The sequence below is a fragment of the Heloderma suspectum genome, chromosome 8 (assembly GCF_057233095.1).
Source record: "Heloderma suspectum isolate Gila_16-S chromosome 8, 16-S_ref, whole genome shotgun sequence".
Taxonomy (NCBI): domain Eukaryota; kingdom Metazoa; phylum Chordata; class Lepidosauria; order Squamata; family Helodermatidae; genus Heloderma; species Heloderma suspectum.
In genome coordinates this window covers 30,917,702-30,943,303 of record NC_139465.1, presented here as the reverse complement: position 1 = coordinate 30,943,303, position 25,602 = coordinate 30,917,702, and the positions used below count along the sequence as shown (strand labels likewise).

The 25,602-nt window shown below is 43.5% G+C and overlaps 1 protein-coding gene across 1 annotated transcript in view; it reads right to left on the bottom strand.

The window, feature by feature from the left end:
- CDH8 (cadherin 8) overlaps window positions 1-25,602 on the bottom strand; it is a 455,531-nt gene that overhangs the window by 155,898 nt on the left and 274,031 nt on the right. Inside the window, exons 5-6 of the mRNA XM_084813265.1 lie at window positions 11,723-11,910; window positions 55-308 (exon numbers count right to left, since the gene is read on the bottom strand). Coding sequence (XP_084669391.1) covers window positions 55-308; window positions 11,723-11,910 — 442 coding nt within the window. The remainder of the gene's footprint in view (window positions 1-54; window positions 309-11,722; window positions 11,911-25,602) is intronic.

The following is a 25,602-nucleotide window of genomic DNA, read 5'->3' as shown; positions in this document are numbered from 1 at the left end:
AGTGCTGAAGCTCTTTGAAAGAAACATACTTCAAAAGTTTTAAAGCAGTAGTACCTTATAGAGCTGGAAGAAACATCAGGGTCATGGGCAGTCACCTGACCAATCACAGAGTTAATAGCAGCATTTTCATGCACTTCCAGTAGGTATGTTGGTGATGAAAAGACTGGAGGTTCGTCGGCATCCTCAACTACAATTTTTACTGTTGCTGTATCCTTGAAGGGTCCCACGCTGATGAAACGTGGATCAATATGTACATTAGTTGCCTCTACCTTCAGGGTATAGGATCTTTTGAACTCAAAGTCCAGGGGCTGTTAAGAATGACAAAGACAAATGCTTTTTCTAATGATCACAGCAACAAGAACAAGCAAATACAATGCCATTTAAGCTCCAAACAGTGAGATTTAATGCAATCTCTTCCACCTTAATTTGATTTGGGCTGTAAATTTTCTAGGCATTTATTGATATCTGTTTATGGGTCAAGTTTCAATGAAATCCCACCAAATTGGGGTTACTTTTTCTCTTTCTAAAAACAAAGAGCACAGACTCAAAGAACATTCTCTCAGTAAGAGATCTGTCACTACTCTCCTTTAGCCCTGTAATAATTTTTACTGCTTATGGCCTAGGTTGTATATTAATCATGTACCCAATCAGCATTCTGTGTGTTGGTGATAAGGAGCAAAGGGTGGGAGGGATACGGAAGCTTTATGTGGATTAAAAATTCTGCTGTTTGCAGAAGTGTGTGTATATACATATAAAACTTGGAAATGAGTGTTATTTAATAAGGCAGTACACAATCTAATCATATGAAAAAAGTGATAATATTAGAGAGGTCTGTCCGGCCCTTTTTAGGCTCGACTGACTCCCAGTGAGCGCCTGACTTGGCTCACATTTGTGGGCCGAAGTGCAGGGGATTTCCCCAAATCTGGGAACTTTTTCTGCTTTTTTAAAAAAATATTATTTGCATGAATAGAATTGTGCACAAATTGCAACCACAATTTGCATAATTTGCACAGTTTTGCTGCCATTTGGTAATTCAATTTTGCTGCCCTTCTCTGTGAGCCCCTGCCAAAGGAAGTGAGGCAGGTGGCTACTAGGAGGAGGGCTTTTTCTGCTGTGGCACCCCGGCTCTGGAATGAGCTCCCTGGTGAGGTTCGCCTGGCACCTACATTGTATTCCTTTCGGTGCCAGGTGAAGACCTTATTTCCCAGGCATTTTAGCGTTCCAGCTTTCTAAACTTTTAGCTTTGCTGTTTTAAATTTGATTTTAAACTCCTGCACTGCTGCTAGGTTTTATTGTGGTTGTATTGTTATATTGTGGTTTTAATGTTCTATATATTTTAAATTGTTTTATTGTGTGCTTTTTGGTTTTAATTTTTGTGAACCACCCAGAGAGCTTCGGCTATTGAGCGGTATAGAAATAAATAAACAAACAAATAAATAAATAAATAAATAAGATTCATGCAAATGTTCTTGGATCAAAGTGGACCCAGGCCTCCCCTCCTTGCCCACTGGAATGCCCCCTTTTTTACCCTCTACTACCCTCTTCTGAGAAACCATCATGGTACTTTCTGCAATGGCTGCAAGCGTTAGGGGGGCAGAAAAATGCATGCTCATATTTCTGAACCCAATGTCATAGCTGTGTCTACAGCTTTGGGGAAGATGTGGCAGATGCATGCAGGCCAGATTTACAAAATTGCTCCTTGCCTCACAGCTTGTTGTGATGTCTGAACCCAGTGAGGGTGGGTGTTTGGAGTGGTTAACAAACCACTCAGAACCCATGTCCTGTTCTAGGGTTGCTGGGTGGTTTGTTAACCACCCCAACCAACCACTTTTGCCTAACCCCAGCAAAGGGTAATTATGAAAATCCAGCTAGCACATAACAAGCATGCACCGGGAGGGTAACAGGCCACCATGGGTAATTAACCATCTTCATGTTGTGCGAACCAGGTCACTGTCTGAGAAAGTGTAGGACTGCTTGACCCATTGGTCTTAGGATATTATGTGGTTAATTCCTCTCTCTCTCTCTCTCTCTCTCTGCTAGGCAATTTCAACCAAAAGATTCATAGTTTAAGAAGTCAAAGATTTAATCAGAATATAGTGGTCAGAAGTTGTGCTCAGGTGCAGGAAGATGGGGGGGGGGAGGTTTTAAAACAGGAAACAAACTTAGTTTGCATAAAATGGACAAGAAATTACCCTCATGATAGGTTGGAGTTGGGGAGGGGATACATTTAGAAGATATCAACCAAAGCCAAAAAGGCAGACAGGCAGAGAAGTAGAGAGAACAGAGATTTCTAGAGGAAAGAAAGAGAAAGTGCTGCTTGAACTGGAGAAATGATTTGAGTGAGCTGGACCATTGAAATGACAGTATTGTGTGGATAAGGAACCTGGATAATGCACAGTCTAGTTAGGTTAGCTGGGTGCACCTGGTGGTTTCATTACCCCATTGCTCATATGGTTCTTTGTGTTCTTTGTGTATCAGTTCAGATTTTAGCATTTTTTCTCTACTGATACCCCCCCCCCAGCAAAATTTAAACTTTGTTATTTGAAACTTTTTTGTGGTGGGGGAAGTTACCCACCTCATATCTATTAACCAACATCCTCACTATCTATAGTAGATGCCTGGGCCCCATTCATCAAGCCATGGGGCACTAACGGAGCCAGCTGCTGCATGCCCTGGAGTTCTGGAAGCTTCTGGGAGTTGTCATCATTGCCGCAAACGCCCCAATCACTCTGGCTATTTCCTCCTTGCAAGGAGGAAATGGAAAGAAAGGCCAGCTGAGGTGTGCCTGGTGCTGAGGACTCATCCTGCCCCCCACAGCCTGTCAAGCAAGCCCTTATGAGCCAGTGGGGGCAGGATAAGACCTCAGTGCCTAAGAGCTCTAGCCATCTCCTTGTGAGGAGGAGATGGCTATGATGCTAGGGGCATGTGTGGCACTGAGGACTCATCCTGCCCCCACTAGCTTTCAAGCAAGCCCTTAACAGCTGGCAGGGGCAGGATGAGGCCTTGGCACTGTACATACTCCAGCCACTCTATCCATATCCTCCATGTGAGGAGAAGATGGCTGGAACACTTGGAGTAAGTGCAGTGCCAAGGCCTCTGGTGGTCAAGCCCCTGTGTACATAAAACCCTTGTACATACAAGGGCTTGACTGCCGGAGTCCTCAACACATAGAGGAGGGGTGGCTCATGCAGCTCAGTGGGCAGGGGCAGGACAAGCAGGGAGGCTCACCGAGCAGGTCCAGGCCACGTGAGCAGGGGCAGCAGCTCATTGAGCTCGCCTGCGCTCCAGATGGAGGTGACTCCATCTATCCCTGCTTTTTTGGGAGCCTTTATTCACAATAGCAGGTTTGACAACATTATTATGGGATCCATTGCCCCCTCACACACACACATAAGTGGCTGGATATGCAATTAAGTCAATTGTGCATGCTGTGTGCAAACTGATTTTTGTATCAGGAACAAATACAAAAAACCCACCACCCAGCATCTCTATACACAGCATAAGTGACTGGCAAATTGTGAATCAAAATATCAAATCATTTCGATAGTGCTTGCATAGGAGAAATTCCTGACTGGTTATGCTAAAAAAATTAATATGTAAAAATGGGAGACAAACAAGAAAGTGTCACAGACTTTTTAAAAATAAGTATCCTATAGCATCAATTTTATGAGCAAAGTTCATATCTGCTGCAACTTCAAGAAATCTACATGTGTGGAGTTACAATCCAGCTCTCTGATGACTCACGATGATTAAAATTTCAAACTTGCAAATTTGCCAAGCTTTGGAAAGATATGTAAATTTGCATTACAATGTCCCATAGAAAGGAACAAAGACACACAGAGAGGATGACACAGTAGCTTAAATCTGCAATGCAAATGGAAAGAGCACAAATAGAAATCACAAAACTCTTTCAGGAAGTCTCTGGAAGCTTAAACATATATTCGTACTTTCAGAAATTGTGTTGATTTTTAAAGATATGAATCCAGCTCTAATGGAACTTCACAATTTTTAGTAAACATGACAAGCACTCGCTTCTCTACTGACTCAGAAATTAAGCTTTTGTACCTATGAATAGGTGGCTGTAAATCAGCATATGCACAATTTGCCAATCATGCATCCTGTATCATTTTAGCCATTTCAAATTCGGCAGGCAAAAAATCATAAAACCAAAAGCATTTGTCAGTCTAGTAGTTCTCTCAGCACATCAAGGGAAATCTGTACTCCAGTTTGCATATTTGAAATAAAAATCATTGGAAAATGTACATTATGGTATGGGGCAACTGGAATCTGTGACCTGGTTGGAACCAGTGTCCATGCTGTGGATGCTTGACAGAGCAGGAAGTTAGGATCAGGAGAGCTTGTGCCATCTCCTGTCCTGACGCCTTGATAAGAACATAAGAAGAGTCATGCTGGATCAAACCAAGGGTCCATCTAGTCCGGCATTCTGTTCACACAGTGGCCAACTAGCTGCACATGGAAAATTCACAAGCAGGACATGAGTGCAACAGCACCCTCCCACCGTGTTCCCTAGCAACTGGTGTACATAGGCATACTGCCTCTGAAACTGGAGGTAGGCTAGCATATAGCCATCGTGACTAGTAGCCATTGATCGCCTTCTCCTCCAGGAATTTGTCCAATCCCCTTTTAAAGCCATCCAAAGTGGTGGCCATCACTACATCTTTCCAAAAAAAGAAAGAAAAGAAAAGAAAAGAAATGAAGATACATCTTGTGATAGGAAGCAGGCCTCTGACTTGGCTAGAAAGCAGGGGTGGGGGACCTCTTTCAGCCCAAGGGCTGATTTCCATTTCAGAGAAGCTCTCAGGGGCTGCATTCCAGTAGTGGGTGTGGCAAGGGAAAAGGGTGGAGCCTAGATAGATCGATAGATAACCCTGCATATTGTCACTTAAAGCTCTTATTAAACCTTAGGATTTCAACCTTTTAGAATGGAGAAAAAAAACTCCACAAAAGATCAGAAACCACCAAATGGTTGGTGGTTGGGGGGAAAGGGGTATCTGGGGAACTTCAGGAAGGCCAGATTTGGTGCCTGAGTTTCCCCACCCCTGCTATGAAGTTTGACTTTGAAGTTAGCTGAAGAGGATGGAAAGCTGCAGCTAAAGGCCTTTGTACACTGAAGATACCAAGGTGGGCAAGCTACTGTCCCTCTGAAATGGTTTTCACTTCTTCCTTCCGCAAAACTGTTGCAGAAAGAAAGGTCAGCCAAAAGTTTCAGGGGGCTGAAGCATCTTCCCAGTGAAGAAATTCTACTTTTTATTTTTTTTTTTAAATGTGACTAAGGAGGAACATGATCAAGGCTTATAACATTATGCATAGTATGGTGAAAGTGGATATAAATCCTTCTCCTACTTTCATAATATTAGAACTCAGGGTCATCCAATGAAGCTGACTACTGGGAGATTTGGAACAGACAAAAGGAAGGACACAGCACAGCCACTGTGTAAAGGAAGTTCCTGCTCCAGGATAAGGGATGGCCCAAAGCAGATGGCTTTAAAAGGGGAGTGAACAAATTCAGGGATGATAAGGCTATCAGTGGTTACTTTATGCTCCCTCCAGGATCAGAAACAGTGCCAGAGGGAACAACAGTGGGAGAGTGCTATTGTCCTCATGTGGATGTGTGGACTTCCCAATGGATCTGGTTAGCCACTTTGTGAAGCAGGATGCTGAACTTAGAAATGTATGAGAATTGTCTTTCAGTTTTCAGATCACTCAAAAATTCCCCAGTCATAATCCCAAATGCGAACAGGACCACTTGGTCTTTGAAAAAGTTCGCAACTTGCTGAACTTGCAGTTGTGTCTGCAAAATGTGCACTTTAAAAAATGACATTTCCACACTTTCGGAAGCAATCCTATGGCCCCTAGACAGCATCCGAGGGGCCATAGGATATTTTGGATCCCCAATCTGAGGTTGGAGAGAGCTCCTGACCTTGGAGGGAGAAATTGAAGCACCAACCCACACTCCCTTCACAGCCAGCGTGGAAAGAACATGAACTCAGAGAAGGGGAATAGGTGGCGTTTCGGTGGGTGGGGAGGGGAGGAGACTGGAGAGGCCAGGATGTGAGTTATCCTGAGGCTAGGGATGTATGGACTGTGTAAAATCTGCTCCATCTGTGTTTTGCAGATTGTCAGATGCCTTTTGTTCTGTCGTCCTCTCACGGACGGATGCATTTTTTTTTCATCATGTGGAAAAATACGCAAATACTTACATAAGGGGTTTTGTAACAATTTATATAATTTACCTTAGTACGTGACATTTAGCGTATTGTCCCCCATTCCATTCCACTTTTCCTAAGCAGAAACTTGCATATTTTCCTACAAATAAATATGCGTAAATTTTAGGAAAGTTAAAAAAAAAAAAGTCCATGGGTTCCACGTGGCCTGAGGGGGTCGCTCTGCAGCAGATTCCACAGGTTGGATCCTTAGAAATCTGGGCTCATTTTAGTCTGTCATTTCTCCAGCATCCCTACCTGGGCCCTCTTCAGCCTCCTTCCCTCTGACGCACCCCAGCTAGATAAGCAAAAAATCCCCAAAACTATCAAGGGTAATAGGCAAGGTGGGAGAATGGGGAGTTCAATATTGCCTCCGCTGCTCCTCCTGTCTTGCATAGGATGCTCATAAGCCTCTGAGTTCAGAGGCTTACAATCATCAAGTGAATGAGAGAAAGGTATGCACTTTTGAAAAAAGACGAAGTACATTTCACATTTGAATGAACCAAAAAACCCAGCTTGCAAACATGAACAGGTGCAAGCTGAACCAAGCTTGAAAGTAAATTTTGCAGAATTTCAGTTAACTCAAGTATCCCTGGTTCTCCCATCCCTAGTGGAACTTGATGGATGTTTGGTCTGCTCCAGTAAGGCTCTACTTAAGTTCTTATGACTCAAAAGAGAATATAATATAAAATTTCCATTATCAAATAATATTTAAACCAAAATGTCAACAGGCACAGAAACAATGTCCCTGAGCATGCAGACCATTACAAAAAAGTAAGCAAATCCTGCATACTGCAGAGAAGTAAACACAATGACCATACAAAACATTAACTGAAATTATGCCTAGTTTATTCTTTCCTATAATGTTAGAATCACTTAGAACAGGAATTGCTATTGTGCCTGAGACAACCATGCCTCTATATTTTATTACCAAAATACCCAAGGGTATGATCCAGCCAAAGTTTAGCCTCTTTTAAGGTTCAATCATTTCAGTGGGAGAAACATAAGTGACATAACTGGGAGTTATTATTTTATTTTAATTTATAGAGCAATCATATCCAGATGTAAGCCCCACTGAGTTTAATAGAGCTTAGTCCCAGGACATTGTACACAGGACTGGAGCAATCATTCAAATTATTATCATCATCATCAATTGTGTTTTCAAGTATTAAAGGGACTTGGGAATGCCCCTTTAATTAAGTTGCAAAAAATAAAATAAAAGTTCTGCCATTATAAGTCCCAATATTTTACTGCTGATAAAAATGACCCCTGTTTAGCTAATAACATAAAAGTTGGCATCCCTGATCTACCCAGTAAGGTACACAGTTGTGCAAAATGTCAAAGCAATCCAATAGAAATTGCCACAGGTACAGGCAAGTAAAGATGTGCTGAATATTGACAACTTGTTCATTTTTACTCTAAGCTGCAGCTCAACATATCATATATAACTTTCAAATTTGGGTGAAAACTACTGATGTACTTTGTTCAGTTTTGTCAAGGAGCTGTGTCTTTCATAAGAATGGCCACTGCAGGAGAATCTGGCAGTTTGGGGGCTTGCCAGATTGCCCCGGAGCTGCATGCTTTTCCCTGATATCTGGGAACTTTCTCATCCCCCCCCCCTTAAAATTGCCACTTACACAAATTTTGGCCATAATTTGCACCAATTCAAGCCATAATTCGCATCATTTGCACATCTTGCAGCCTTAATATGCTTGATTTTGCACAAATTTCAGGTGCAATTTGCACAAATTAGGCATATGAGAGCCACAATGTGTGCAACTTATGCAAATTGCACCTGCAATTTGCGTAAATGGCGACTTTCATTTTTATTTTAAACACTGAAACCCGTGAGATGGTTGGACTAAATACCAACTGAGACAGGCCAGCTTGTGGGTAAGTGAGCTGGAGTCCAGGGGGCTGTGCTGCTGGAAGCTTGGTGACCTTCAGCCCACAGACAGATTCCTTTGACACCCCAAGCCTTTCATTTGTTTGGCGAAATTCTGAGCAGCAGTTCAAAAGTTATTAACATTGTTTCTACCCCATGAAAGCCTATGGCAGCAACTGCTGGCAATGTTAGGTCAGGCATGCTCAGTTTCACTCTGAAGCTAGAATGCTTCTAGTACTTCAGTATTTGGGGAGCACTTCCAGTGTTCCTGACAGCATTCTGATTGGGGGGGGGGGCAGCAGGAAACTATCAACTGAGATAAGAGTGAGGTAATTTTGAAAGTTGAGGGAATCACTCTCACTGACTGATGAAGAGTGGATAGGGAAGGAAAGGGTATGTTAGAATCCTGTGCAGGCTGACTCAGGAGGAAGCTTTTATGAACATACAGGGACATATTTATTCACTTGTACACATCTACTCAGTTAATGACTTATTAGTGTGTGTGTTTTCCCCCCTTCCCCAGAACAATGTAATAATACCTTTTCTTTTTAAAGAACAAGACAATTCAACAACAAAAAATCTGCCAGTTTAAGACCAGAGTTAAGGCTACCATGTGTTTGCTCAAGCCCCACAAAGCCAGAAAATTGGAAGCTAAGGTTCATGCCTTAACAGACATGCCCTGTGATCAGTAATGATGTTCCACAATGTCACAAATTGTGCTTGCTTACAAGCAACAAATAGGTGTGGGTCAACTCACAGGAGGATTCCTCTAGCAATACAATAAGGTTCATATGCTTCATAAGGCAATACAGGACCAGGACAACGTGGTGCATCTTTGTTGGTCCCAGGCACTCCATCCTCCCCATCTGGATTTGGGCCTGAAAGACCAAGGAAAAGTGTGGGTGCATGGTGGGTAGGTTGGAAGCAAGCACACTTTGTGACACTGCACAACATCGTCACTGATCATGGACACATCTGTTAAGGCATGAGCTTTAGCTTCCAGTTTCCTGGCTCTGTGGAACTTGAGCCAACATGAGATAGCCTTAACTCTGGACTTAAACCGGCAGGGTTTTTCTTTTTCTTTCTTAAATCATTGAATAGTATGATGCTTGCAAGTATTAAAGTGCTCCATGAACACTAATTTGTAATCTTGTTTCCCAGTGTGAATGAAATATGAGTAAAGAAGCATTATTTTAGTTCTGCAAGTGGAATCACAAAGTGCATTTCAGATTGTCACGCCATTTCTCTTTCTCTCTCATGCAAATGTAAGGATCTGCAGCACACTTTTTTTATATAGTGTTGTACATTCCAAAACGTCTTTGAAATATTTCTTTTTTCTTTTTCCTTGATGGAAAATAAAGCCCAGGACTCCTATTGGAAATGTAAAAAGTGCCAAGAAATAGCACGAGAACTTTTATTGGTGCTTGCTGTAAAACTCAGCAACATAGAAAGCCATAGGTGTGTGTGGATCGGCGGAATAAAACAACTGGCCAAGACTGTGATTAGGGGAAAGCAGTAGAAGGAACTGTGGTGGCCAGAAGAAATCTCAGTTTGAGATAGAAGATAGGCTCCTCCTGACCCCCAGAGAGTTAAAGGTAGTCTAAAAGAGGGATCACTGTTCATGTTGTGAATACGTATCCTATTTTATTTTTTTAACCTCTGGTAAACTGTAGTGTTATTTTTTGGGGGGGTTGCAGGTTTTTGTGTTGTTTCAATGGTCTGGAGGAAAACTGAAGATGCCAGTGGAGCAAAAAAAAAAAAGGGAAGCAAATCCTCTCTTAAACCATGTTCAGCTCTTTTAAAAACAATGGGTAATATCCAGTCCTATCTAGAGTAGACCCACTGAAATGAATGGAATTTAAGTTAGTCACTACTAACCTAAGTCCCATTTATTTCACTGTGTCTACTCTAGGTAGTACTAACAATGGATACTACTCAATGTCTCTTAAGATTCTCTTAATGTCTCTTAAGATAATTCAGGGGGGATTATTTATAAATGGGAAGAAAATGACCTCTTAAGTAATAGGTTTTGATTGGTTAAATGTTCTTAAAATAAATATGCTTGGTTACCATTCATAACAGGTATGTGCATCTTCTCCAGCTAAACAGCTCTCAATAGCTTTTTCTTCAGACCAGATTTCCCTAAACTCTACCCAACCAATTTCTCATAAACAGGAACAGCTGCTATGCAGCCGTCTTCTCTGTCTCCAGCTCTCACTGCTTCTTCTAGCTTCTAAGATGTTTCATTTGTTTCAGGGCTTACTTGCTGAAGTTCCTCTGGGCCAGACATAAAATAGGAACCTAAAATGTATTATGTATTGGTTTGCTCAAAAAGTTATTATGTTTGGTATATTAAACGTATAGTTTATTCAGACAATACTTACACATTTACTAACTGGGCTTATTTATCTATTTTAATTATAAGTTTATGAGCAAAGCAAATGATACACAAAGCATACTGTTATGTTTCTAAAGTAACCAAGTAGCTTTAGAGCTGTAAAGAGTGCTAATAAATACGTACTGTATTTTTTTCCCTATTTCCCCCCCAAATTCCATTTTTCCTCATCTCGTGGAGAAAAAAAAAATCCCCCATGGCTTCAAAATTTCCAGAAATTTTATAACTCTAGCTAGAACATGATTTATAACTGGGGGGGGGGGAATTAACTCTTATGCTAAAGAACAAACCAAAAAATACACTATACGGAAGAGTCCAAATCAAGCTGCCGCCCGCAATATTACTTATTATGTGTATTTCTGTGTGGAGAGTTGGCATGCCTTGTCCCACTTATGCCAGGATACTTAAGAATTCCCTCAGCTACAAACATGATGGCCCTTCCCACATTGTTTGATGGGAAACAGGGAGGGAAGACATCCAGTGCCAGAACAAACAGACAAGGTTTCCCCTTGCTCAACCATTTTATGAGCCTAGCATCCATGCTCCACTGCCACAGTGATGCGCAGCATATCTGTGTGTACATATGTTTCCTTTGATAGATGAGAGAGACAGAGAGTGAGAGAGAGGAAGAGAGAGAGAGAGAGAGAGAGATGCAGGGCCAGCATCTAGGACAGGCATGGCTGGGTACCCACTGGCAAGAGCTTCCTGGACTTGCTCCTCTTCTTCACCTTTGCAACCTGCTTGTTCCCCTGCCTCTCACTCTGGCCCAGACAATGGTGGTGGTGAGAAGGAGAAGCAGTAGATGCAACTGCTTGCTCGCTCACTGGCTCTCTGCCTGTCAAGCATGCAAGTGGTAGCAATGATGAGGAAGAGGATGAGGAGCAAGAGCAGATGGTGACAATGGTAGTGAGAAGGTAGAACGTGAAAAGGGAGGAGGCCCATTGGGGATGTCTTGCCCAGGGGCCCTTAAAAACTTGGTGTGTGTGTGTGTGTGTGTTCATGTTCATGCACATATCTGTGTGTGTGTGTGTGTGTGTGTGTGTGTGTGAGAGAGAGAGAGAGAGAGAGAGAGAGAGAGATTATATGTCTAAGGTTTGAAAAATAACATGAAATAATTCAAGCCAGAACCTGCCATACTCTGATAACATAGAGATACTTTAAGGACTCATTTGTGCAACACCAAGTTCCACAAACGCAGTCTCCCAAGTTGCGATTTACCTTTCTCAATCTAATAATGCCTTCCTGAGTCTGGGAGTCTGAGGTGATTTCAAAGATATCCATTCCATCTCCTTCAATAATGTCATAGGATGACTTCGCATTCTCGCCAATATCCAGGTCATTTGCTTTAACTCTTCCTACCGGTTCACCAATAGCAATATCTTCCAGTACAGAGAAATGATACAAACCTGAGAGAAAGAAGGAAAAAGAGAGATGAAAACAACAACGATTGAACATGAAATCTGATTACAGCCTCTTTTATTCATGTTCTTCAGTTCATAAATGTGGCTCTTTTACTTACACATTGCATCATATACTCACTGCATGATAATGCACAGTCCATTCCAAGAATGGACCATTTTATTATCATCCCTGTATGGCAGTGTGGAGTTGTTAATGCAAAATATGAAGCTATTTTTGGCTAAAAAGAAAAGAAAGAAAGAAAGAAAGAAAGAGGAAAAAGAACAAAACAGAAAGAACAAAAGGTAGCTTACAAGATTCTGCCAGGCATTTTGGAATGTACCTCTGTATTTATGGGCTTGCTGTCCATTCCTGTGACACCCAATTATGAAATCTGTGATTTACTTATTTGTTTGTTTTGTCTGTGCCAGGGACTCAGGGGTCTGAGACAGACATCTAGCCTAATGAATTACTGTGGGGAATTGGTGGGCAAGAATCAGAACGCTCTTCAGTGACAAACGGGGAAATAAGGGTGTGCAACATCGCACTCTGATTGGTAAGCAATATAAAGCCCCTGGATTGACTAGGCCTGCTAGGAACACTAGCAGATGCCTTTTTGTTTTTGCATGGTCAAAAGAGTTGACCCTGGAACTTCAGGCTTGTCAAGGCTCCAAATTCACACTCTGACATTTCCTTCCATTGCTAATAGCCATTTCAGAGAAGGGTTTTGTTTTTGTTTTCTCAGCAGGGGAGAGGAAAGGTTTCAATTCCCTCTCTCTGCCTCCTTTGATTTGGATAAGCATCAAGCCCCCATTCAGCTGATGACTGCATTTTTTTTAAATGCATGTTAAATGCAAATACACACTTAATATCATGTCTTGTTTGCCCCTATACGTTTTGTAGTAAAATAACACTGTGGACTTATAACCTGTGTAATCTTTGCTGCAAAAATAGAGGTCAGTGGACCCAACTGGCATAACAAGAAATGGACCGTTCTATTTATGGCAATTGGCAAGTCTGACATACTAGGTGAGGTATCTCAAAAAGAGAAGAGGTAAATAGAATAGGGAGTTATATTAAATAGAATTTGTCTGGGGTCCTTCAGAATGCATATTTTAATCAAAATGTTTCCTTAATGATATTTGACTTCTGAGTACTAGGTTGCTGGGTCAGCCCTGCAGTTAGGCAGACTGAGGCATCTGCCTAAGGGAGATGGGTGGGGCAGAGGGGCATGGGACAGCCCACCCTATTCCCCCTTAGTCCCCTAAGCTTGTTTGTGCTGTGCCCTCAAAGCTAGCATTTTGCCCCCAAGTGCAGTAGAGAATTCCATCCCACCAATTGCCAGCCCAGTTGGATTCTATGTGGAATGGTGCAGGGAAAGATCATTGCCTTAGGCAGCAACATGTCTTAGACCAGCCAGGGTAGGTTGCTATTTGGATGTGATCATGTTTACATGTAGTATGTAATAATGGTACAATACAATGTTCATTCTTTTAGACACTCAATAATAAAGAAATAACAGGGGGAAATTTGGGCACCCAGCCTAATGAACTCCAAGTAATTTGGAACTCTATCCCTGGGAATATTCAGATGAGGAGAATTTTAGAAGCATTCTTTAAAAAAGGAATGAAGCTAGCAGCATTTCCCAGGGTTCTTGGCCCATTCCTAATTCAGATCCTAGGAAGTCACCTTTAACTGGCTTAAATTGGGTTCCAACAGAGTATTTTACATTACATCTCAGATTTCTCATTACTTAGGGAAAGAATCAAATTGCTCATTCTAATGACATCTCTCTTTGACTTTTAGCAATGATCTGGATGCCAGCAAAGCATGGATAACCTCTGGCTCCTGAACACATCTACAGATGGCCTAATTATGCATGCTTCTTGGTAATTCACTTGTTTCTGCTATGGGTAAGAGGTGAAATTATCAGTTTCAGGACTACTTATCACTGAAACCAATCAGATAAAAACCATGCATACCTGATGAGTCAGAGAGTCTTAGACAGAGGCACCAGGACCTATTCTTTCTTTTTTTTTTCTTTCTTTCAGGGACAGAATTAGTTGTGTCGTGTTTTAGCATAATTGTCATAACTATTTGCATATATTATAGTTGGCTATGAATCTCTGAATCGTTATGAAGTGCATGTGCTTAAGGAGATACATTTAGGGAAGTGTGTTCAGCATACAGAGTTTACAAATATAAAAAGTGACCATTATCCAGAAGATGACACTCTGCTTACTAATAATGTACTATCTAGTATAGCCACAGAACCTCCTAGGAAATGTTGTTTTTTTTGGAAGATCTCTTCCTCTTAAATGGGCTAGCAGAAAGGGGATTTCATTTCTGAATGAGAAGTAGAAGAAACAGGTGAGTTTGCTACTTATCTGGTGAAGCAGAGAGCCAACTGGGCATCAGGACATGGTCTACTAGAACCAGAAATTAAGGATGTCACGGGAGTCCAAAAGGCAGGTGGAGTCTGGAAGACCCTTCCCACCCCCTGCTCAGCCTGACAGCCCCTCAGACCCGGCATGCCCAACTGCCATGATTACTGGACTTGCTGGCCAAGCCACCATGCGGTCTGCAAACACCCAGCAGTAGGGATGGGTGGACTCACCTCCATCTGGGGCACAAGGGAGCTCGACAAGCTCCCCACCCCACCCCACTCATGTGGCCTGGACCTGCTCAGCGAGCCTCTCTGCTCACCCTGCCTGAGCTGCATGAGCCACCCCTCCCCTGTGCACTGAAGTGTCTGGCAGTCAAGCCCTTGTGCACACACAGGCTTGACTACCAGAGTTCTTGGTGTCATGCACACACCCCAAGTGTCCTGGCCCCTTGTCCTGGCCCTGCAGACTGTTAAGGGCTTCCTTGACAGCCAACATGGGCAGGACAAGGCCTCAGAGCTGCACATGCCCCAGCTGCTCTTGAAAGGAGGAGATAGCAAGAGTGGTTGGGGCATGCACAGCAACAACTCCAGGTTCTTCCCTGCTGCTTGCCGAGCTGTGGGGTGCTTGGCCACTGGGTTTGTCAGCACCCCATGCCTCAGTGGGCAGGGCTGGGAGGTGGAAGGCACGGGGAGTCTGCCAGCCTCCTGGATGAAGGCAGACACTCACAACATCCCTATCCAGCAACCACCTGTTTCCTCAGTGAGCCACCATTTTGTGAAACAATGGTGGCTTGGGTTTTTCCGTAAATGTAATGCTATGTAAACAGTGGCCGTAAAGGGGCCATTTACACAACTGGGCATAAATGGCCCATAGTTGCACAACATCATTCATTACTGAGCACGGGACACCTCTGTTAAGGCATGAGACTTAACTTCCTATTTATTGCCTTTGTGCAGTTTTAGCCAACACAGAATAGCTGTAGCTCTCCTCTTAAACTGGCAGGTTTTTGTTATAATCACACACACACACACACACGCACACACACTATTCACCATAAGAGGTCAGCAGACATTTCAGGCACGTGAATGAATTCTGTTACAAACTGACCTGATCTGTAACTTCTAGACTAATTTCAGAACTAAGTTACGCACTGGCCTTTGCAAATTTGCAAATGCTTTGACACAGTTCTCAGCTCAAACATGTGTCAAATCATGTTTACATATGCTTATTTCGAGAGAAAATACATTTTAAGATACGTATTTTTAATTGAATTTCCATGATGATTTCCTAATGTTTAAAAATGCAAGTTAATGTAGAAATGGGATAGAAAGGACTTCTTGGTGAATATGAAAACCTGGAATAGAAACAGACTGATCTCCCCATTTCTACTTCACATATGTATGTGGATATATATGTGCACAGAGAAAACAGTTAGATGCAACTTTGGATAACGTCATTTCCTGAAGAAGCAAATCTGAGACATGATGCTTGTAAGTCTCCTTGAAGGTCATTTGTCATTTGAGGTTACTCAAGACCCTTCATATATATATATGAAGGGTGTGTGTGTGTGTGTGTGTATATATATATATATATATATATGAAGGGTCTTGAGTAACCTCAAATGGCAAATGACCTTCAAGGAGACTTACAAGCATCACACACACACACACACACACACACCCTGCAAGGCCTTCATTTGGAGTCTTAAAATGCAACATATTTCTTATTCTGTTTTGTTCTCTATATTCAGTATTTGGCAGCCCTTATACTTGCATTTTATTCTGTGCTTACTGCATCAATTTAACACATTACTTTCACAAAATGGGTTATGAAACAGAACATCAGTTTGCTCTTTCACATTTCCTTCATTATGTGGGTGTGTGTGGGTTGTTTTAGGATAAAACGTAAGTACGGACAAACCCTAAAGTCATCCATAACAAAGTTTAAAACAAAAACAAAAAAACCTGACTTGCAATATTATCCTTCAGTAATTGATTGATGTGTTCGTAATTAATACAAGAATCCGCGTGTACCAGATAGCTTAAATGGTTTAAACAAGTAGGCATTTTTTCTTAATGTATTTAAAAAAGAGATATTACAAAGCAATGCACATGCTTCCTTCCTTGCTTTTTTCATATTTTGTAACCCATGGTTTCAAAATGTGCAAGATTTATGAAGAGGGGTCTAATCATGTGATTAGTGCAGTTTTGATAAGGGATTTCATCTAATGCCCCAATCTTGCACAAAGTTTGTAGTCCTAGACATGATTACTGCCATGACCCTGGGCACAAATCCAGATGCATGTTGCCAATACGTCAGGGCCAGACTTTTAGGAAATGTCTCAGCATCACTGGAGTGCACATCTTAGAAAACACAGATGTACGCTTTTAATGAGGGATGAGTGAGAATTTAATTTCATTTCATCATAATTTACCAAAATTCATGAAGGTCTCCATATTTGGGACAAAAAGTGCTTGATTTTTTTTTTTAATGCATGTGGGAGAAAACAAAATTGACAGCTTCATCCATCCGGTGATTTGAGTGTTTAACTCTTAAAAGTCTGGGCTCAAATCCCTGTGTATTCACCCTGCCCTGTTAGTGCTTCATTAGAGTTGCCATCTCTCTCTCTCTCTCTCTCTCTCTCTCCCTCCCTCCCTGACAGGCTCCTAATATTTAACAGCAGTACAGCCAGCAGGTACATTGTGGTCCTCTCCATGTCGGGAATAGCTATATCGATTGACTTTGGCTCATTTTGTTTCACTTCATTTTTAATCAGAACTTACAAACATTTGCAAAATTCATTGTATTTGGGAGCAAAAGAACTTGAGACTTAACAAAAATGGATGTGGGAGAAAGTGAAACCGACAGAATCACACAGCTCTAGTCCCTCCCCAAATTTCCCTGTAGGAAGGTGTGCGTTCTAGGTTCCATGGAAGAAATAGCTTTCAAAAGTAGGGATTAGACACAATTCTCACCCATCCCTAGGAAGGACCAAAACTACTCCTCAAATTTGCACACTATAGGCCCCAAGTTCAATCTGTGCCATTTCCAATTAAAAGGATCAGGGGGCAGATGATGGAGAAGATGCTTGCCTGAGACTCTGGAAAGCCACCACCAGTCAGAATATTTGTTTGTTTGTTTGTTTACAATATTTACATACCGCTCCACATCAGAAGATTTCGGAGTGGTGAACAACAAAGATAAAAGAATAAAACACCAGGTTAAAACAGTTAAAACATGTCTTTAAGTCAAATTCCAATAAGGTCGAGTTTAATAAACCGCTGATGGTCATGCAAGGAAGGCCTCTCGAAATAATGTCTTCAGGAGGTGCTGGAAGGAACCCAACATTGGTGCCTGCCTAACTTCCAAAGGCAGGGAATTTCACAGGAAGGGAGCCATCACACTGAAGGCTCTTTTTCTGGTGGACTCCAACCGGGCCATGGGTCCTTGTGGAACCACCAAGAACATGCCTTCTAATGACCTCAGTGATTGGGCAGGGTGGCAAAGAAGGAGGTGTTCCCTCAGGTATCCTGGTCCCAAGTTGTTTAGAGCTTTGTACATTTGTACTAATACCTTAAACCTGGCCTGGTAGCGAATAGGCTGCCAGTGCAGTTCCCTCAGCAAAGGAGTTGCACGCTGAAAAGGGGCAGCTCCCAACAAAAGCAGGGCTGCTGCATTCTGCACTAGCTCCAGCTGACAGACCATTCTTAAGGGCAGCCCCATATAGAGCACATTGCAGTAATCCAGTCTTGCGGTTACTAATGCCTGTACCACAGTAGTCAAGCTATCCCTGTCCAGGAGAGGCTATTAGGGATGTGAGAACACATCCCAGCTCGGGTTCCCCAGGCACCCCTGAGCTTTCCCCCTGCTCGCCAGCCCTCCGGGCTGCAGTCGAGCCCCCCCCCCCCCCGCATGCTCGATGAACAGCCTGCAACTTACCATGGCCTGTTCGTGTCTGTGCCGATGGCCATGTTTTAAAAAAATGGTGATCAGCAGCACTTGCCCATAGAGTTATATGCAAAATAGCTCTGTAAACTAGAGTCCATGGGCGATTCACAGTGCTTTTTGCATATAAGTCTATGTGGGCACTCTCAAGAAGGGAGGCTAGGGTGAGAGGCATAGAGCAGAGCCTTTTCAATGGTAGCCCCCCATTTGTATAGAAGTCTCTCCATTGGGAAAGGCAATCAGCTCCTTCCCTGTTGTGTTTTAGGGAGACCCATAAACCATTAAAAATAATAATCAGATGGCTTTTAATTAAGATGTTAGATTGCATTTGCATTTGTTCTCAGTGGCCCTGTTTTTAAATCATGGCTGGCTGAAATGGGATGAAACTGAATGAACTGGACTGATTGTATTGATACTCTGCTCATCATGTCTATGTTGCTTTTTTAATATCATGTGTGTGCGCATGTGTGTGCATGCGCGTGCATCTCTCTCTCTCTCTCTCTCTCTCTCGATACATCTGTGTGTAATTGATTTTGTTATACATTGCATCCCACCTTGGGAAAATCTCACATTTTGAATGGCAGTTAATAAATTCCATAACTAACTAAAAATAAGAAGGATATGTTCAGACTGCTTCACACGGAGCACAGTGTTGAGATATTGTGTATGTGCATACACTTGTTTTAAAACACTAGTCATCTGTTCCTATGAAAAAAATCTTAGAAGTAAAGTGCTAGGATTAAAAAAAAATGCATGACTTATAAAGTGCCCCTAAAATTATTTCCAAAGAAACCCAGTAGTTGGAAAAGTTAATTGTTCTTTTTCTAAGGCCCAGGGTGTCTTATTTGTTCAAAACTTCAGACATTAAACACACACACACACTTCAGTTTTGCCCAGGAATGCTAAACCTGATGACTCACTGAATATTATCTGGGTTCATTTTAATTTATTACAAATGTAACATGTAATGGGTTTTATGAATTTTGATCACCTTCTAAACCAGTGAGGTTCCACTGCAACTATGAACTTTTTGTTGATAATTTTAGGGATATACGAAATTGGCCCTACCTGGCTCTGCCGGGTTCTGCTGGGGGGGAGAGGCGCTCCGTCCCTCCCCCCGGAATCCTCACCGGGGGAAGAGGTGCTCTGCGCCTCCCCCCCGGAATCCTGGCCAGCCAGCTCCACTCCGTGGGGATTCCGCGGAGCCGCCAGCCGGCTCCGCCCGCCAGCAGCTGGACATCTAGCCGCTGGCTAGCAGGGACGCAAATGGCGGCAGCTGTAGCCGCCGCCGTTTGCGTCCCTGTAGTCAGCCATGATTGGCTACGTAAATCTTTACATAGCCTATCACGTCTGACTTTAAAAAAAAAAAAAAAAGCACGCGTATGCAAATGGCGGCGGCTTTGGCCACCGCCATTTGCATTCCTTATTTTGGGCCGTCTCAGTCTATGTAAATATTTACATAGACTAAGACAGGGAAAATAAGGGGAACGTAAATAGCATAGCGGACGCTATTTGCATTCCCCCTTATTTTCACCGTCTTAGTCTACATAAATATTTACGTAGACTAAGACGGGCCAAAATAAGGAACGCAAATGGCGGCGGTCGTAGCCGCCGCCATTTGCGTACGCACGTGTTTTTTTTTTAAGTCAGATGTGATAGGCTACGTAAAGATTTACATAGCCTATCACGTCGTCGTTGTTGTTGTTGTTTTTAACCTAGCCATGATAGGCTACGTAAATCTTTATGGATTTACATAGCCTATCACGTCTTTTTTTTTTTTAACACTGGAAATGGCGGTGGTGGCAGCCGGTCAGAAGACCGGCCGCCACCGCCGCACAAGCCGCCGCCGGAGCCACCGCTGCCCAGAAGATCCGCCCCAGGTAAGTCTCGTCCCGGGAGGGATCCGCGGGGGGGGCGCAGGGGGGCAGGCCGTTCCGCCACGGAGTTCAGGGGGCCGAATGCACTGGCATTCGGCCTCACCGAGATCCGTGGCGGAATTCTCTGCCATCCCTATTCAATTTTATATTCCAGGCATATACTCTTAAGAATGTTGCCCTTGTAACAACTATCAGAGATGAAGGGGGAATTGTATAGAGTTGCTTCTGCAGTTAATCTGTTTTGCTAGCCAGCACAACTAGGATCAGTCACTTTATAAGTCTGGACTGTCAACATCAACCAGTTACATACAAGATAAGGAAATGTTAATCCTTATTAGAAGTGAGTGAGGTTATGGTAGGGTTTTCACCTGATTCACACACACACACACACACACACACACTATCTTAGTCAATTAGCTGTATAATTGTATGATTTAATATGAAATCTTAGTCATATTCATTGTATGAGTTTAAGCTGAGTAATTAATTGATTAAATATCAATAGGTCTGAATCAGAAAACAAACAAAATAAAATGGTGGGTTGGATCCAGAGATGTGTAGAGTGGACTAGAGGATACTGGGGAACTCCTGCAGCCCTCTATGCCCTTGAAATCTCCTCTGGGTGGTTGGGGGAGCCTTTCTAGAACAGTTAGGGTTGGCGGAGAATTTCTCCCCGAAACTTCGGGGGGCGAGCGCCAACGTGTTCGGCCCCCCCGAACAAGTTTTGGGGAGAAATCCTCCGAACCCCCCCCCGCACCCCCCCCCGGGACGGGACTTACCTTTGCCGAATGTCCCTCCCGGCGGTGGGTCCGGCCGGCGGTTCGGCGGGTGTTCGAGCGGGGCGGGAGCAGCAGCCAGTCTTTCGACCGGCTGCCGCCGCTGCCATTGCAATAAAAGAAAAAAAAAAGCCCCCTGATAGGCTACGTGACGATTAACGTAGCCTATCACGGCTAGATTTGCAAAGTCAGCCGTGATAGGCTACGTCAATCGTCACATAGCCTATCAGGGGGCGTGGTTTTTTTTTTTTAACTTTTGCGTTCGTGGCCGGGTGAGGCGGGAAGCCTCCCCCCCCAGCCTGAACTTCGCGGGGGGAGCAGCGAATTGCCTCCCCCCTACCGCGAACATCCTTCGAGGACAGGTAAGGGACTTTCGTCCACCCCTAAGAACAGTGTGTGATGGCACTGGGGGAAGGATGATTTGTTTCCACACTACCCTCTTCCTCCAGCAGGGAGGCACCACTAAATTCTGGTTCCCTCTGCGAGTAGAGGTGGCCTGTTCACAGAGGGTCTCCCTGGATCCACTCTGGATCCAACCCTATAGTTCTAAAAGGGGGTCGGGATTTTTTAAAGGTCATAATACTTTGTTGCAGGTTAGTAGAGGCATTCTCCCTTCTTTCACACAGAGGAAGGGATGTCTCTTTGAAGACCGCACTTGCCATCTGGAATTTCATAAATACTTGTATGAAATATCTCTATTGCTATGTCTATATATTTAATGGAAGTACTAATAAAACTTAATTTAAAACATTTACATTTCACTTAAAATATTTAAACTTCTGCTGCCTGATTCATCTGCTGCCCTGTTAACTTTCTAGTCAACTAGACTGCTTGCAATCAATTCATCTAATTGATTAATCAATTGAGGGAGCAATCCTATGGCCGCTAGTCAGCGGCTAGTCGACAGACGTAGGATATGTGGTTTTCCAGGAACCGACCTCGGAGCCTGTGCTCCAAGGTTGGTTCCTGGAAAACCAACCTTCCCCCCTTCAGTGCTGCCTCACAGGCAGCATGGAACAGGAGCATGGAGCAACCAAAATGGGTTGTTCCAGGGGGCGTTCTGGGGCGGGGAAGGTAGAAATGCCAGTACGACACAACCTATGTGTCATCAGGCAGCTTCTTCCCCTGCTCCACCTTCCCATGGCTAGACAACCAAAATCTGCTGTCTAGCCACAAATACAGGGCAGGAGAAGCGCAGAGGGAATGATCCCCTCTGCACTTCTCCTGCCCTGGATTAGATAGGCAGTCACCTCCGAGTTTGGAGGCGACCGCCTTTCCTCATAGACTTGTGCCCTAAATGTTACAACTCTTTTCTTTAGATATATATGTAACTGCAGTTTCCAAAGAACTCTGGATTTGTATTTTCAAGTTCCCAACTATCAGAAGCAGGACTACATTTCAAAGCAGAGTGACATGGACGTTCTATTGACACTGAAAACATGAAACAACAACAACAAACTTTTTGTACCAGTCTTTCAAATTCCATTGTCTTGGAAGTCCTCAACTATGACAAATTGTGAATTGCCCAATGATGATGATGATGTGGGGGGGTCATCTTAATGTAGAGGGGGGGGGAATGTATATTTTTACTCTTACAGCTTTTGGGGTCAATTCTAACCCTAATGACTGGGATAACCAAGAAACCAAATGCATAAAGTGTTAGAAGTCAAAGTGTTGCTTAATTTATTAGTTACTTGTCTACAGATGCTTAGCCCAGTACCTGTTCATTTTGTATGAGAAAGAAACATACAGGGTGAAAACACAAGCAAACTTTTCTTGCCTGTTTTTGTAACTATTTTCATAACTTTCCTTGACATCACCACACATGGCATCAGGGGACAATAGTACCTAGGGATGGGCAGATCTGTCAGTTCCACTGTCTCCCACATTCAGGTTTTTAAAATTTCAAGGTCTTTCCCTCCTAAATATGAAACTGTCAAATTTTGGCACATTCTGGAAGTTTATGTAAGTTTTAGATGTTGCACTAGGTTTTTGTTATGATTTGTTTTGTTTTCAAGATAGATAGACCTTTGGTCTGATCCAGCACAGCGTTGCTTATGTATCTGCTCTAAGGCTTTGAAGATGGAGCAGGAGGGAAGACATACATGGGGGTTGTAAAAACGCAGCAGTATGGTTGGGGGGGGGGGTGGAGAAAGCATAGAACCGAGCTGAGGTGCTTGGTGTTATGAGTAAACATGCAAAGTACAGAGAGAGAGAGAGAGAGAGGGATTGCACAGGAGGATGCAATATCACATGACATACACTGAATGTAGCTCAGTTCCCTGGCTCTCTGTGTCTTACTTCTGAGTAAACATGGATAGACTGGAACTGTCCTCCCTGTTGCTAGCTTTGCTTTACTTCTGAATAACATGCATGCAACTGTAACATGGTAAGAGGTAAATTACATTATATTCTTAGTAAAAATGTTAACAGAAAAGTAGATTGATAATTTAAAAAACAAATAGGCTTTGCCCCTTTGGCTCCACACACCTTCCCTTTAAGCTCTACCCACCTCTGGAATGTGGCCCTCAAGATCTTTCCAGGATTCAAATTTGGCCCTTGGGCCTGAAATGGAAGGATTGCAGCTAGGAATGTGTTAACCCACCCCTGTTCAGGTTCTCTGGCGGCCTGCCCAGCCCCTGACTCTGCTCGCAGGTCCACGGAGCAGGCTTAAGCCCCTCCTGCGCTCAGCAAGCAACGCCCACTCACCCCAGTGGCCTCATCGAGCTCCACAATCAGCATTTTTTGAAAAATAAAATGGCTATCACAAAACTGTGCATATGACCATATGCAAAAATGTGCACTTTTGAGAATGCATATATTTGTGTTTGTGCGAAAAAGCACATTTTTGCCCTTACACAAATATGAGCATTTGCAAAAATGCACATTTCTGCATACAGTAATATGTGCATTCACAAAAATGCATATTCCCACCTATGCAAATATGCACAGTTGCAAAAATGTGCATTTTCGCGCATATGCAAATTGAGCATTTTTGTGATCACCATTTTATTTTTCAAAAAATGGAGACTGCGGGGCTCACGAGGCTGCCAGGGTGAGTGTGGGCCACTTGCCGAGCATGGGCAGGGGGTGGGCAGGGGCAGGGGCTTGGCGAGTGGGGCTTGGGGGTGTGGGTGGGGTGTGTGTGACTGTGTGCTCTGCTGGATTCCTGGACGGAATCGGGCACCATCCCTAACTGCAGCTAACCAGTGGTTATCTAAATATCTCCCAGTCTAAAGAGACTGTCTAACCTGTAATAGCCTGAATGTGGCTTACCAATGCTCAGCCTAATTTTGAAAGGTCTGTAGTGGCTAGGGATGTACGAAAGTCCCCTTACCTGGCTCCGCTGGGTTCTGCTGGGGAGGGAATGCGCTCTGTCCCTCCACCCGGAATTCTTGCTGGGGGGGGAGGTGCTCCGCACCTCCCCCCCCCGGAATCTTAGCCAGCCGGCTCCGCTCCGCGGGGATTCAGCGGAGCCGCCGGCTGGCTCTGCCAGCAGCTGGACATTTGGCCGCTGGCTAGCAGGGATGCAAATGGCGGCGGCCATAGCCACCGCCATTTGAGTCCCTGAAGTCAGCCATGATAGGCTATGTAAAGACTTACGTAGCCTATCATGTCTGGCTTAAAAAAACAACAATGCACGTACGCAAATGGCGGCGGCTACGGCCGCCGCCATTTGCGTTCCTTATTTTTGGCCGTCTTCGTCTACGTAAATATTTACGTAGACAAAGACGGCCAAAATAAGGGGAACGCAAATAGCATCCGCTACGCTATTTGCGTTCCCCTTATTTCCGCCGTCTTAGTCTACGTAAATATTTACGTAGATGAAGACGGCCAAAAATAAGGAACTGCAAATGGCGGCGGCAGCTGGTCAGAAGACCAGCCGCTGCAGCCACTGCCGCCACAGCCGCCACCGGAGCTGCCGCCACCGGAGCTGCCGCCGCCCGGAAGATCTGCCCCAGGTAAGTCTCGTCCCAGGGGGGATCTGCGGGGGGCGGGGGGTGGCAGGCCATTCTGCCACAGATTTCGGGGGGCCGAATGCACTGGCATTCAGCTTCACCGAGATCCGTGGCGGAATTCTCTGCCATCCCTAGTAGTGGCCTTTCAAATTATGAGCATCCTACAGTCTTAGCATATAGTGTTGAGTATTAGGGCAACTGTTTCATAATGGATTCATTGTGCACTACTTAGCCAATATTTTGTTATTCTAAAATTGACAGTGGAGGGCTGGTCTATGCATTGCAAATGCCATATGGAGGCTATCTTATACCCCTGCATATGGCTTCAGTTAATGCATATTAAGGCATTCAAGTGAAGTTTCTTACCATGAAGAATGGGAGATTTTCATCACAGGAGAGGGAAGGAAAGTTAGGGGATTGGATGGGTGGTTGTGCTGGTGTGGAGAGAATCAACCCCAATACATGGTCAATTGTTGCAAATCAAAGATTGACAACATAATGGCAGCCACATTGACCAATTTTCTGTGACTTGCATTATGTGATGCAGAGGGAAGCATGTTTTAAAAAATCTGACCCAACAGACTAGCATAGACTAACACAGATTATCCCCCTACATATTTTTATCCTCAAAAGCAAGCATGGGCATTATTAAGCTGTTAGCCTCCATGGAAATTGCTCACCAATTAGGAGCAGAGGAATATTTGCTTCTTCACCCTTATGTGTCTCCTTCATCAACTAGATCAAATATTAACTTAT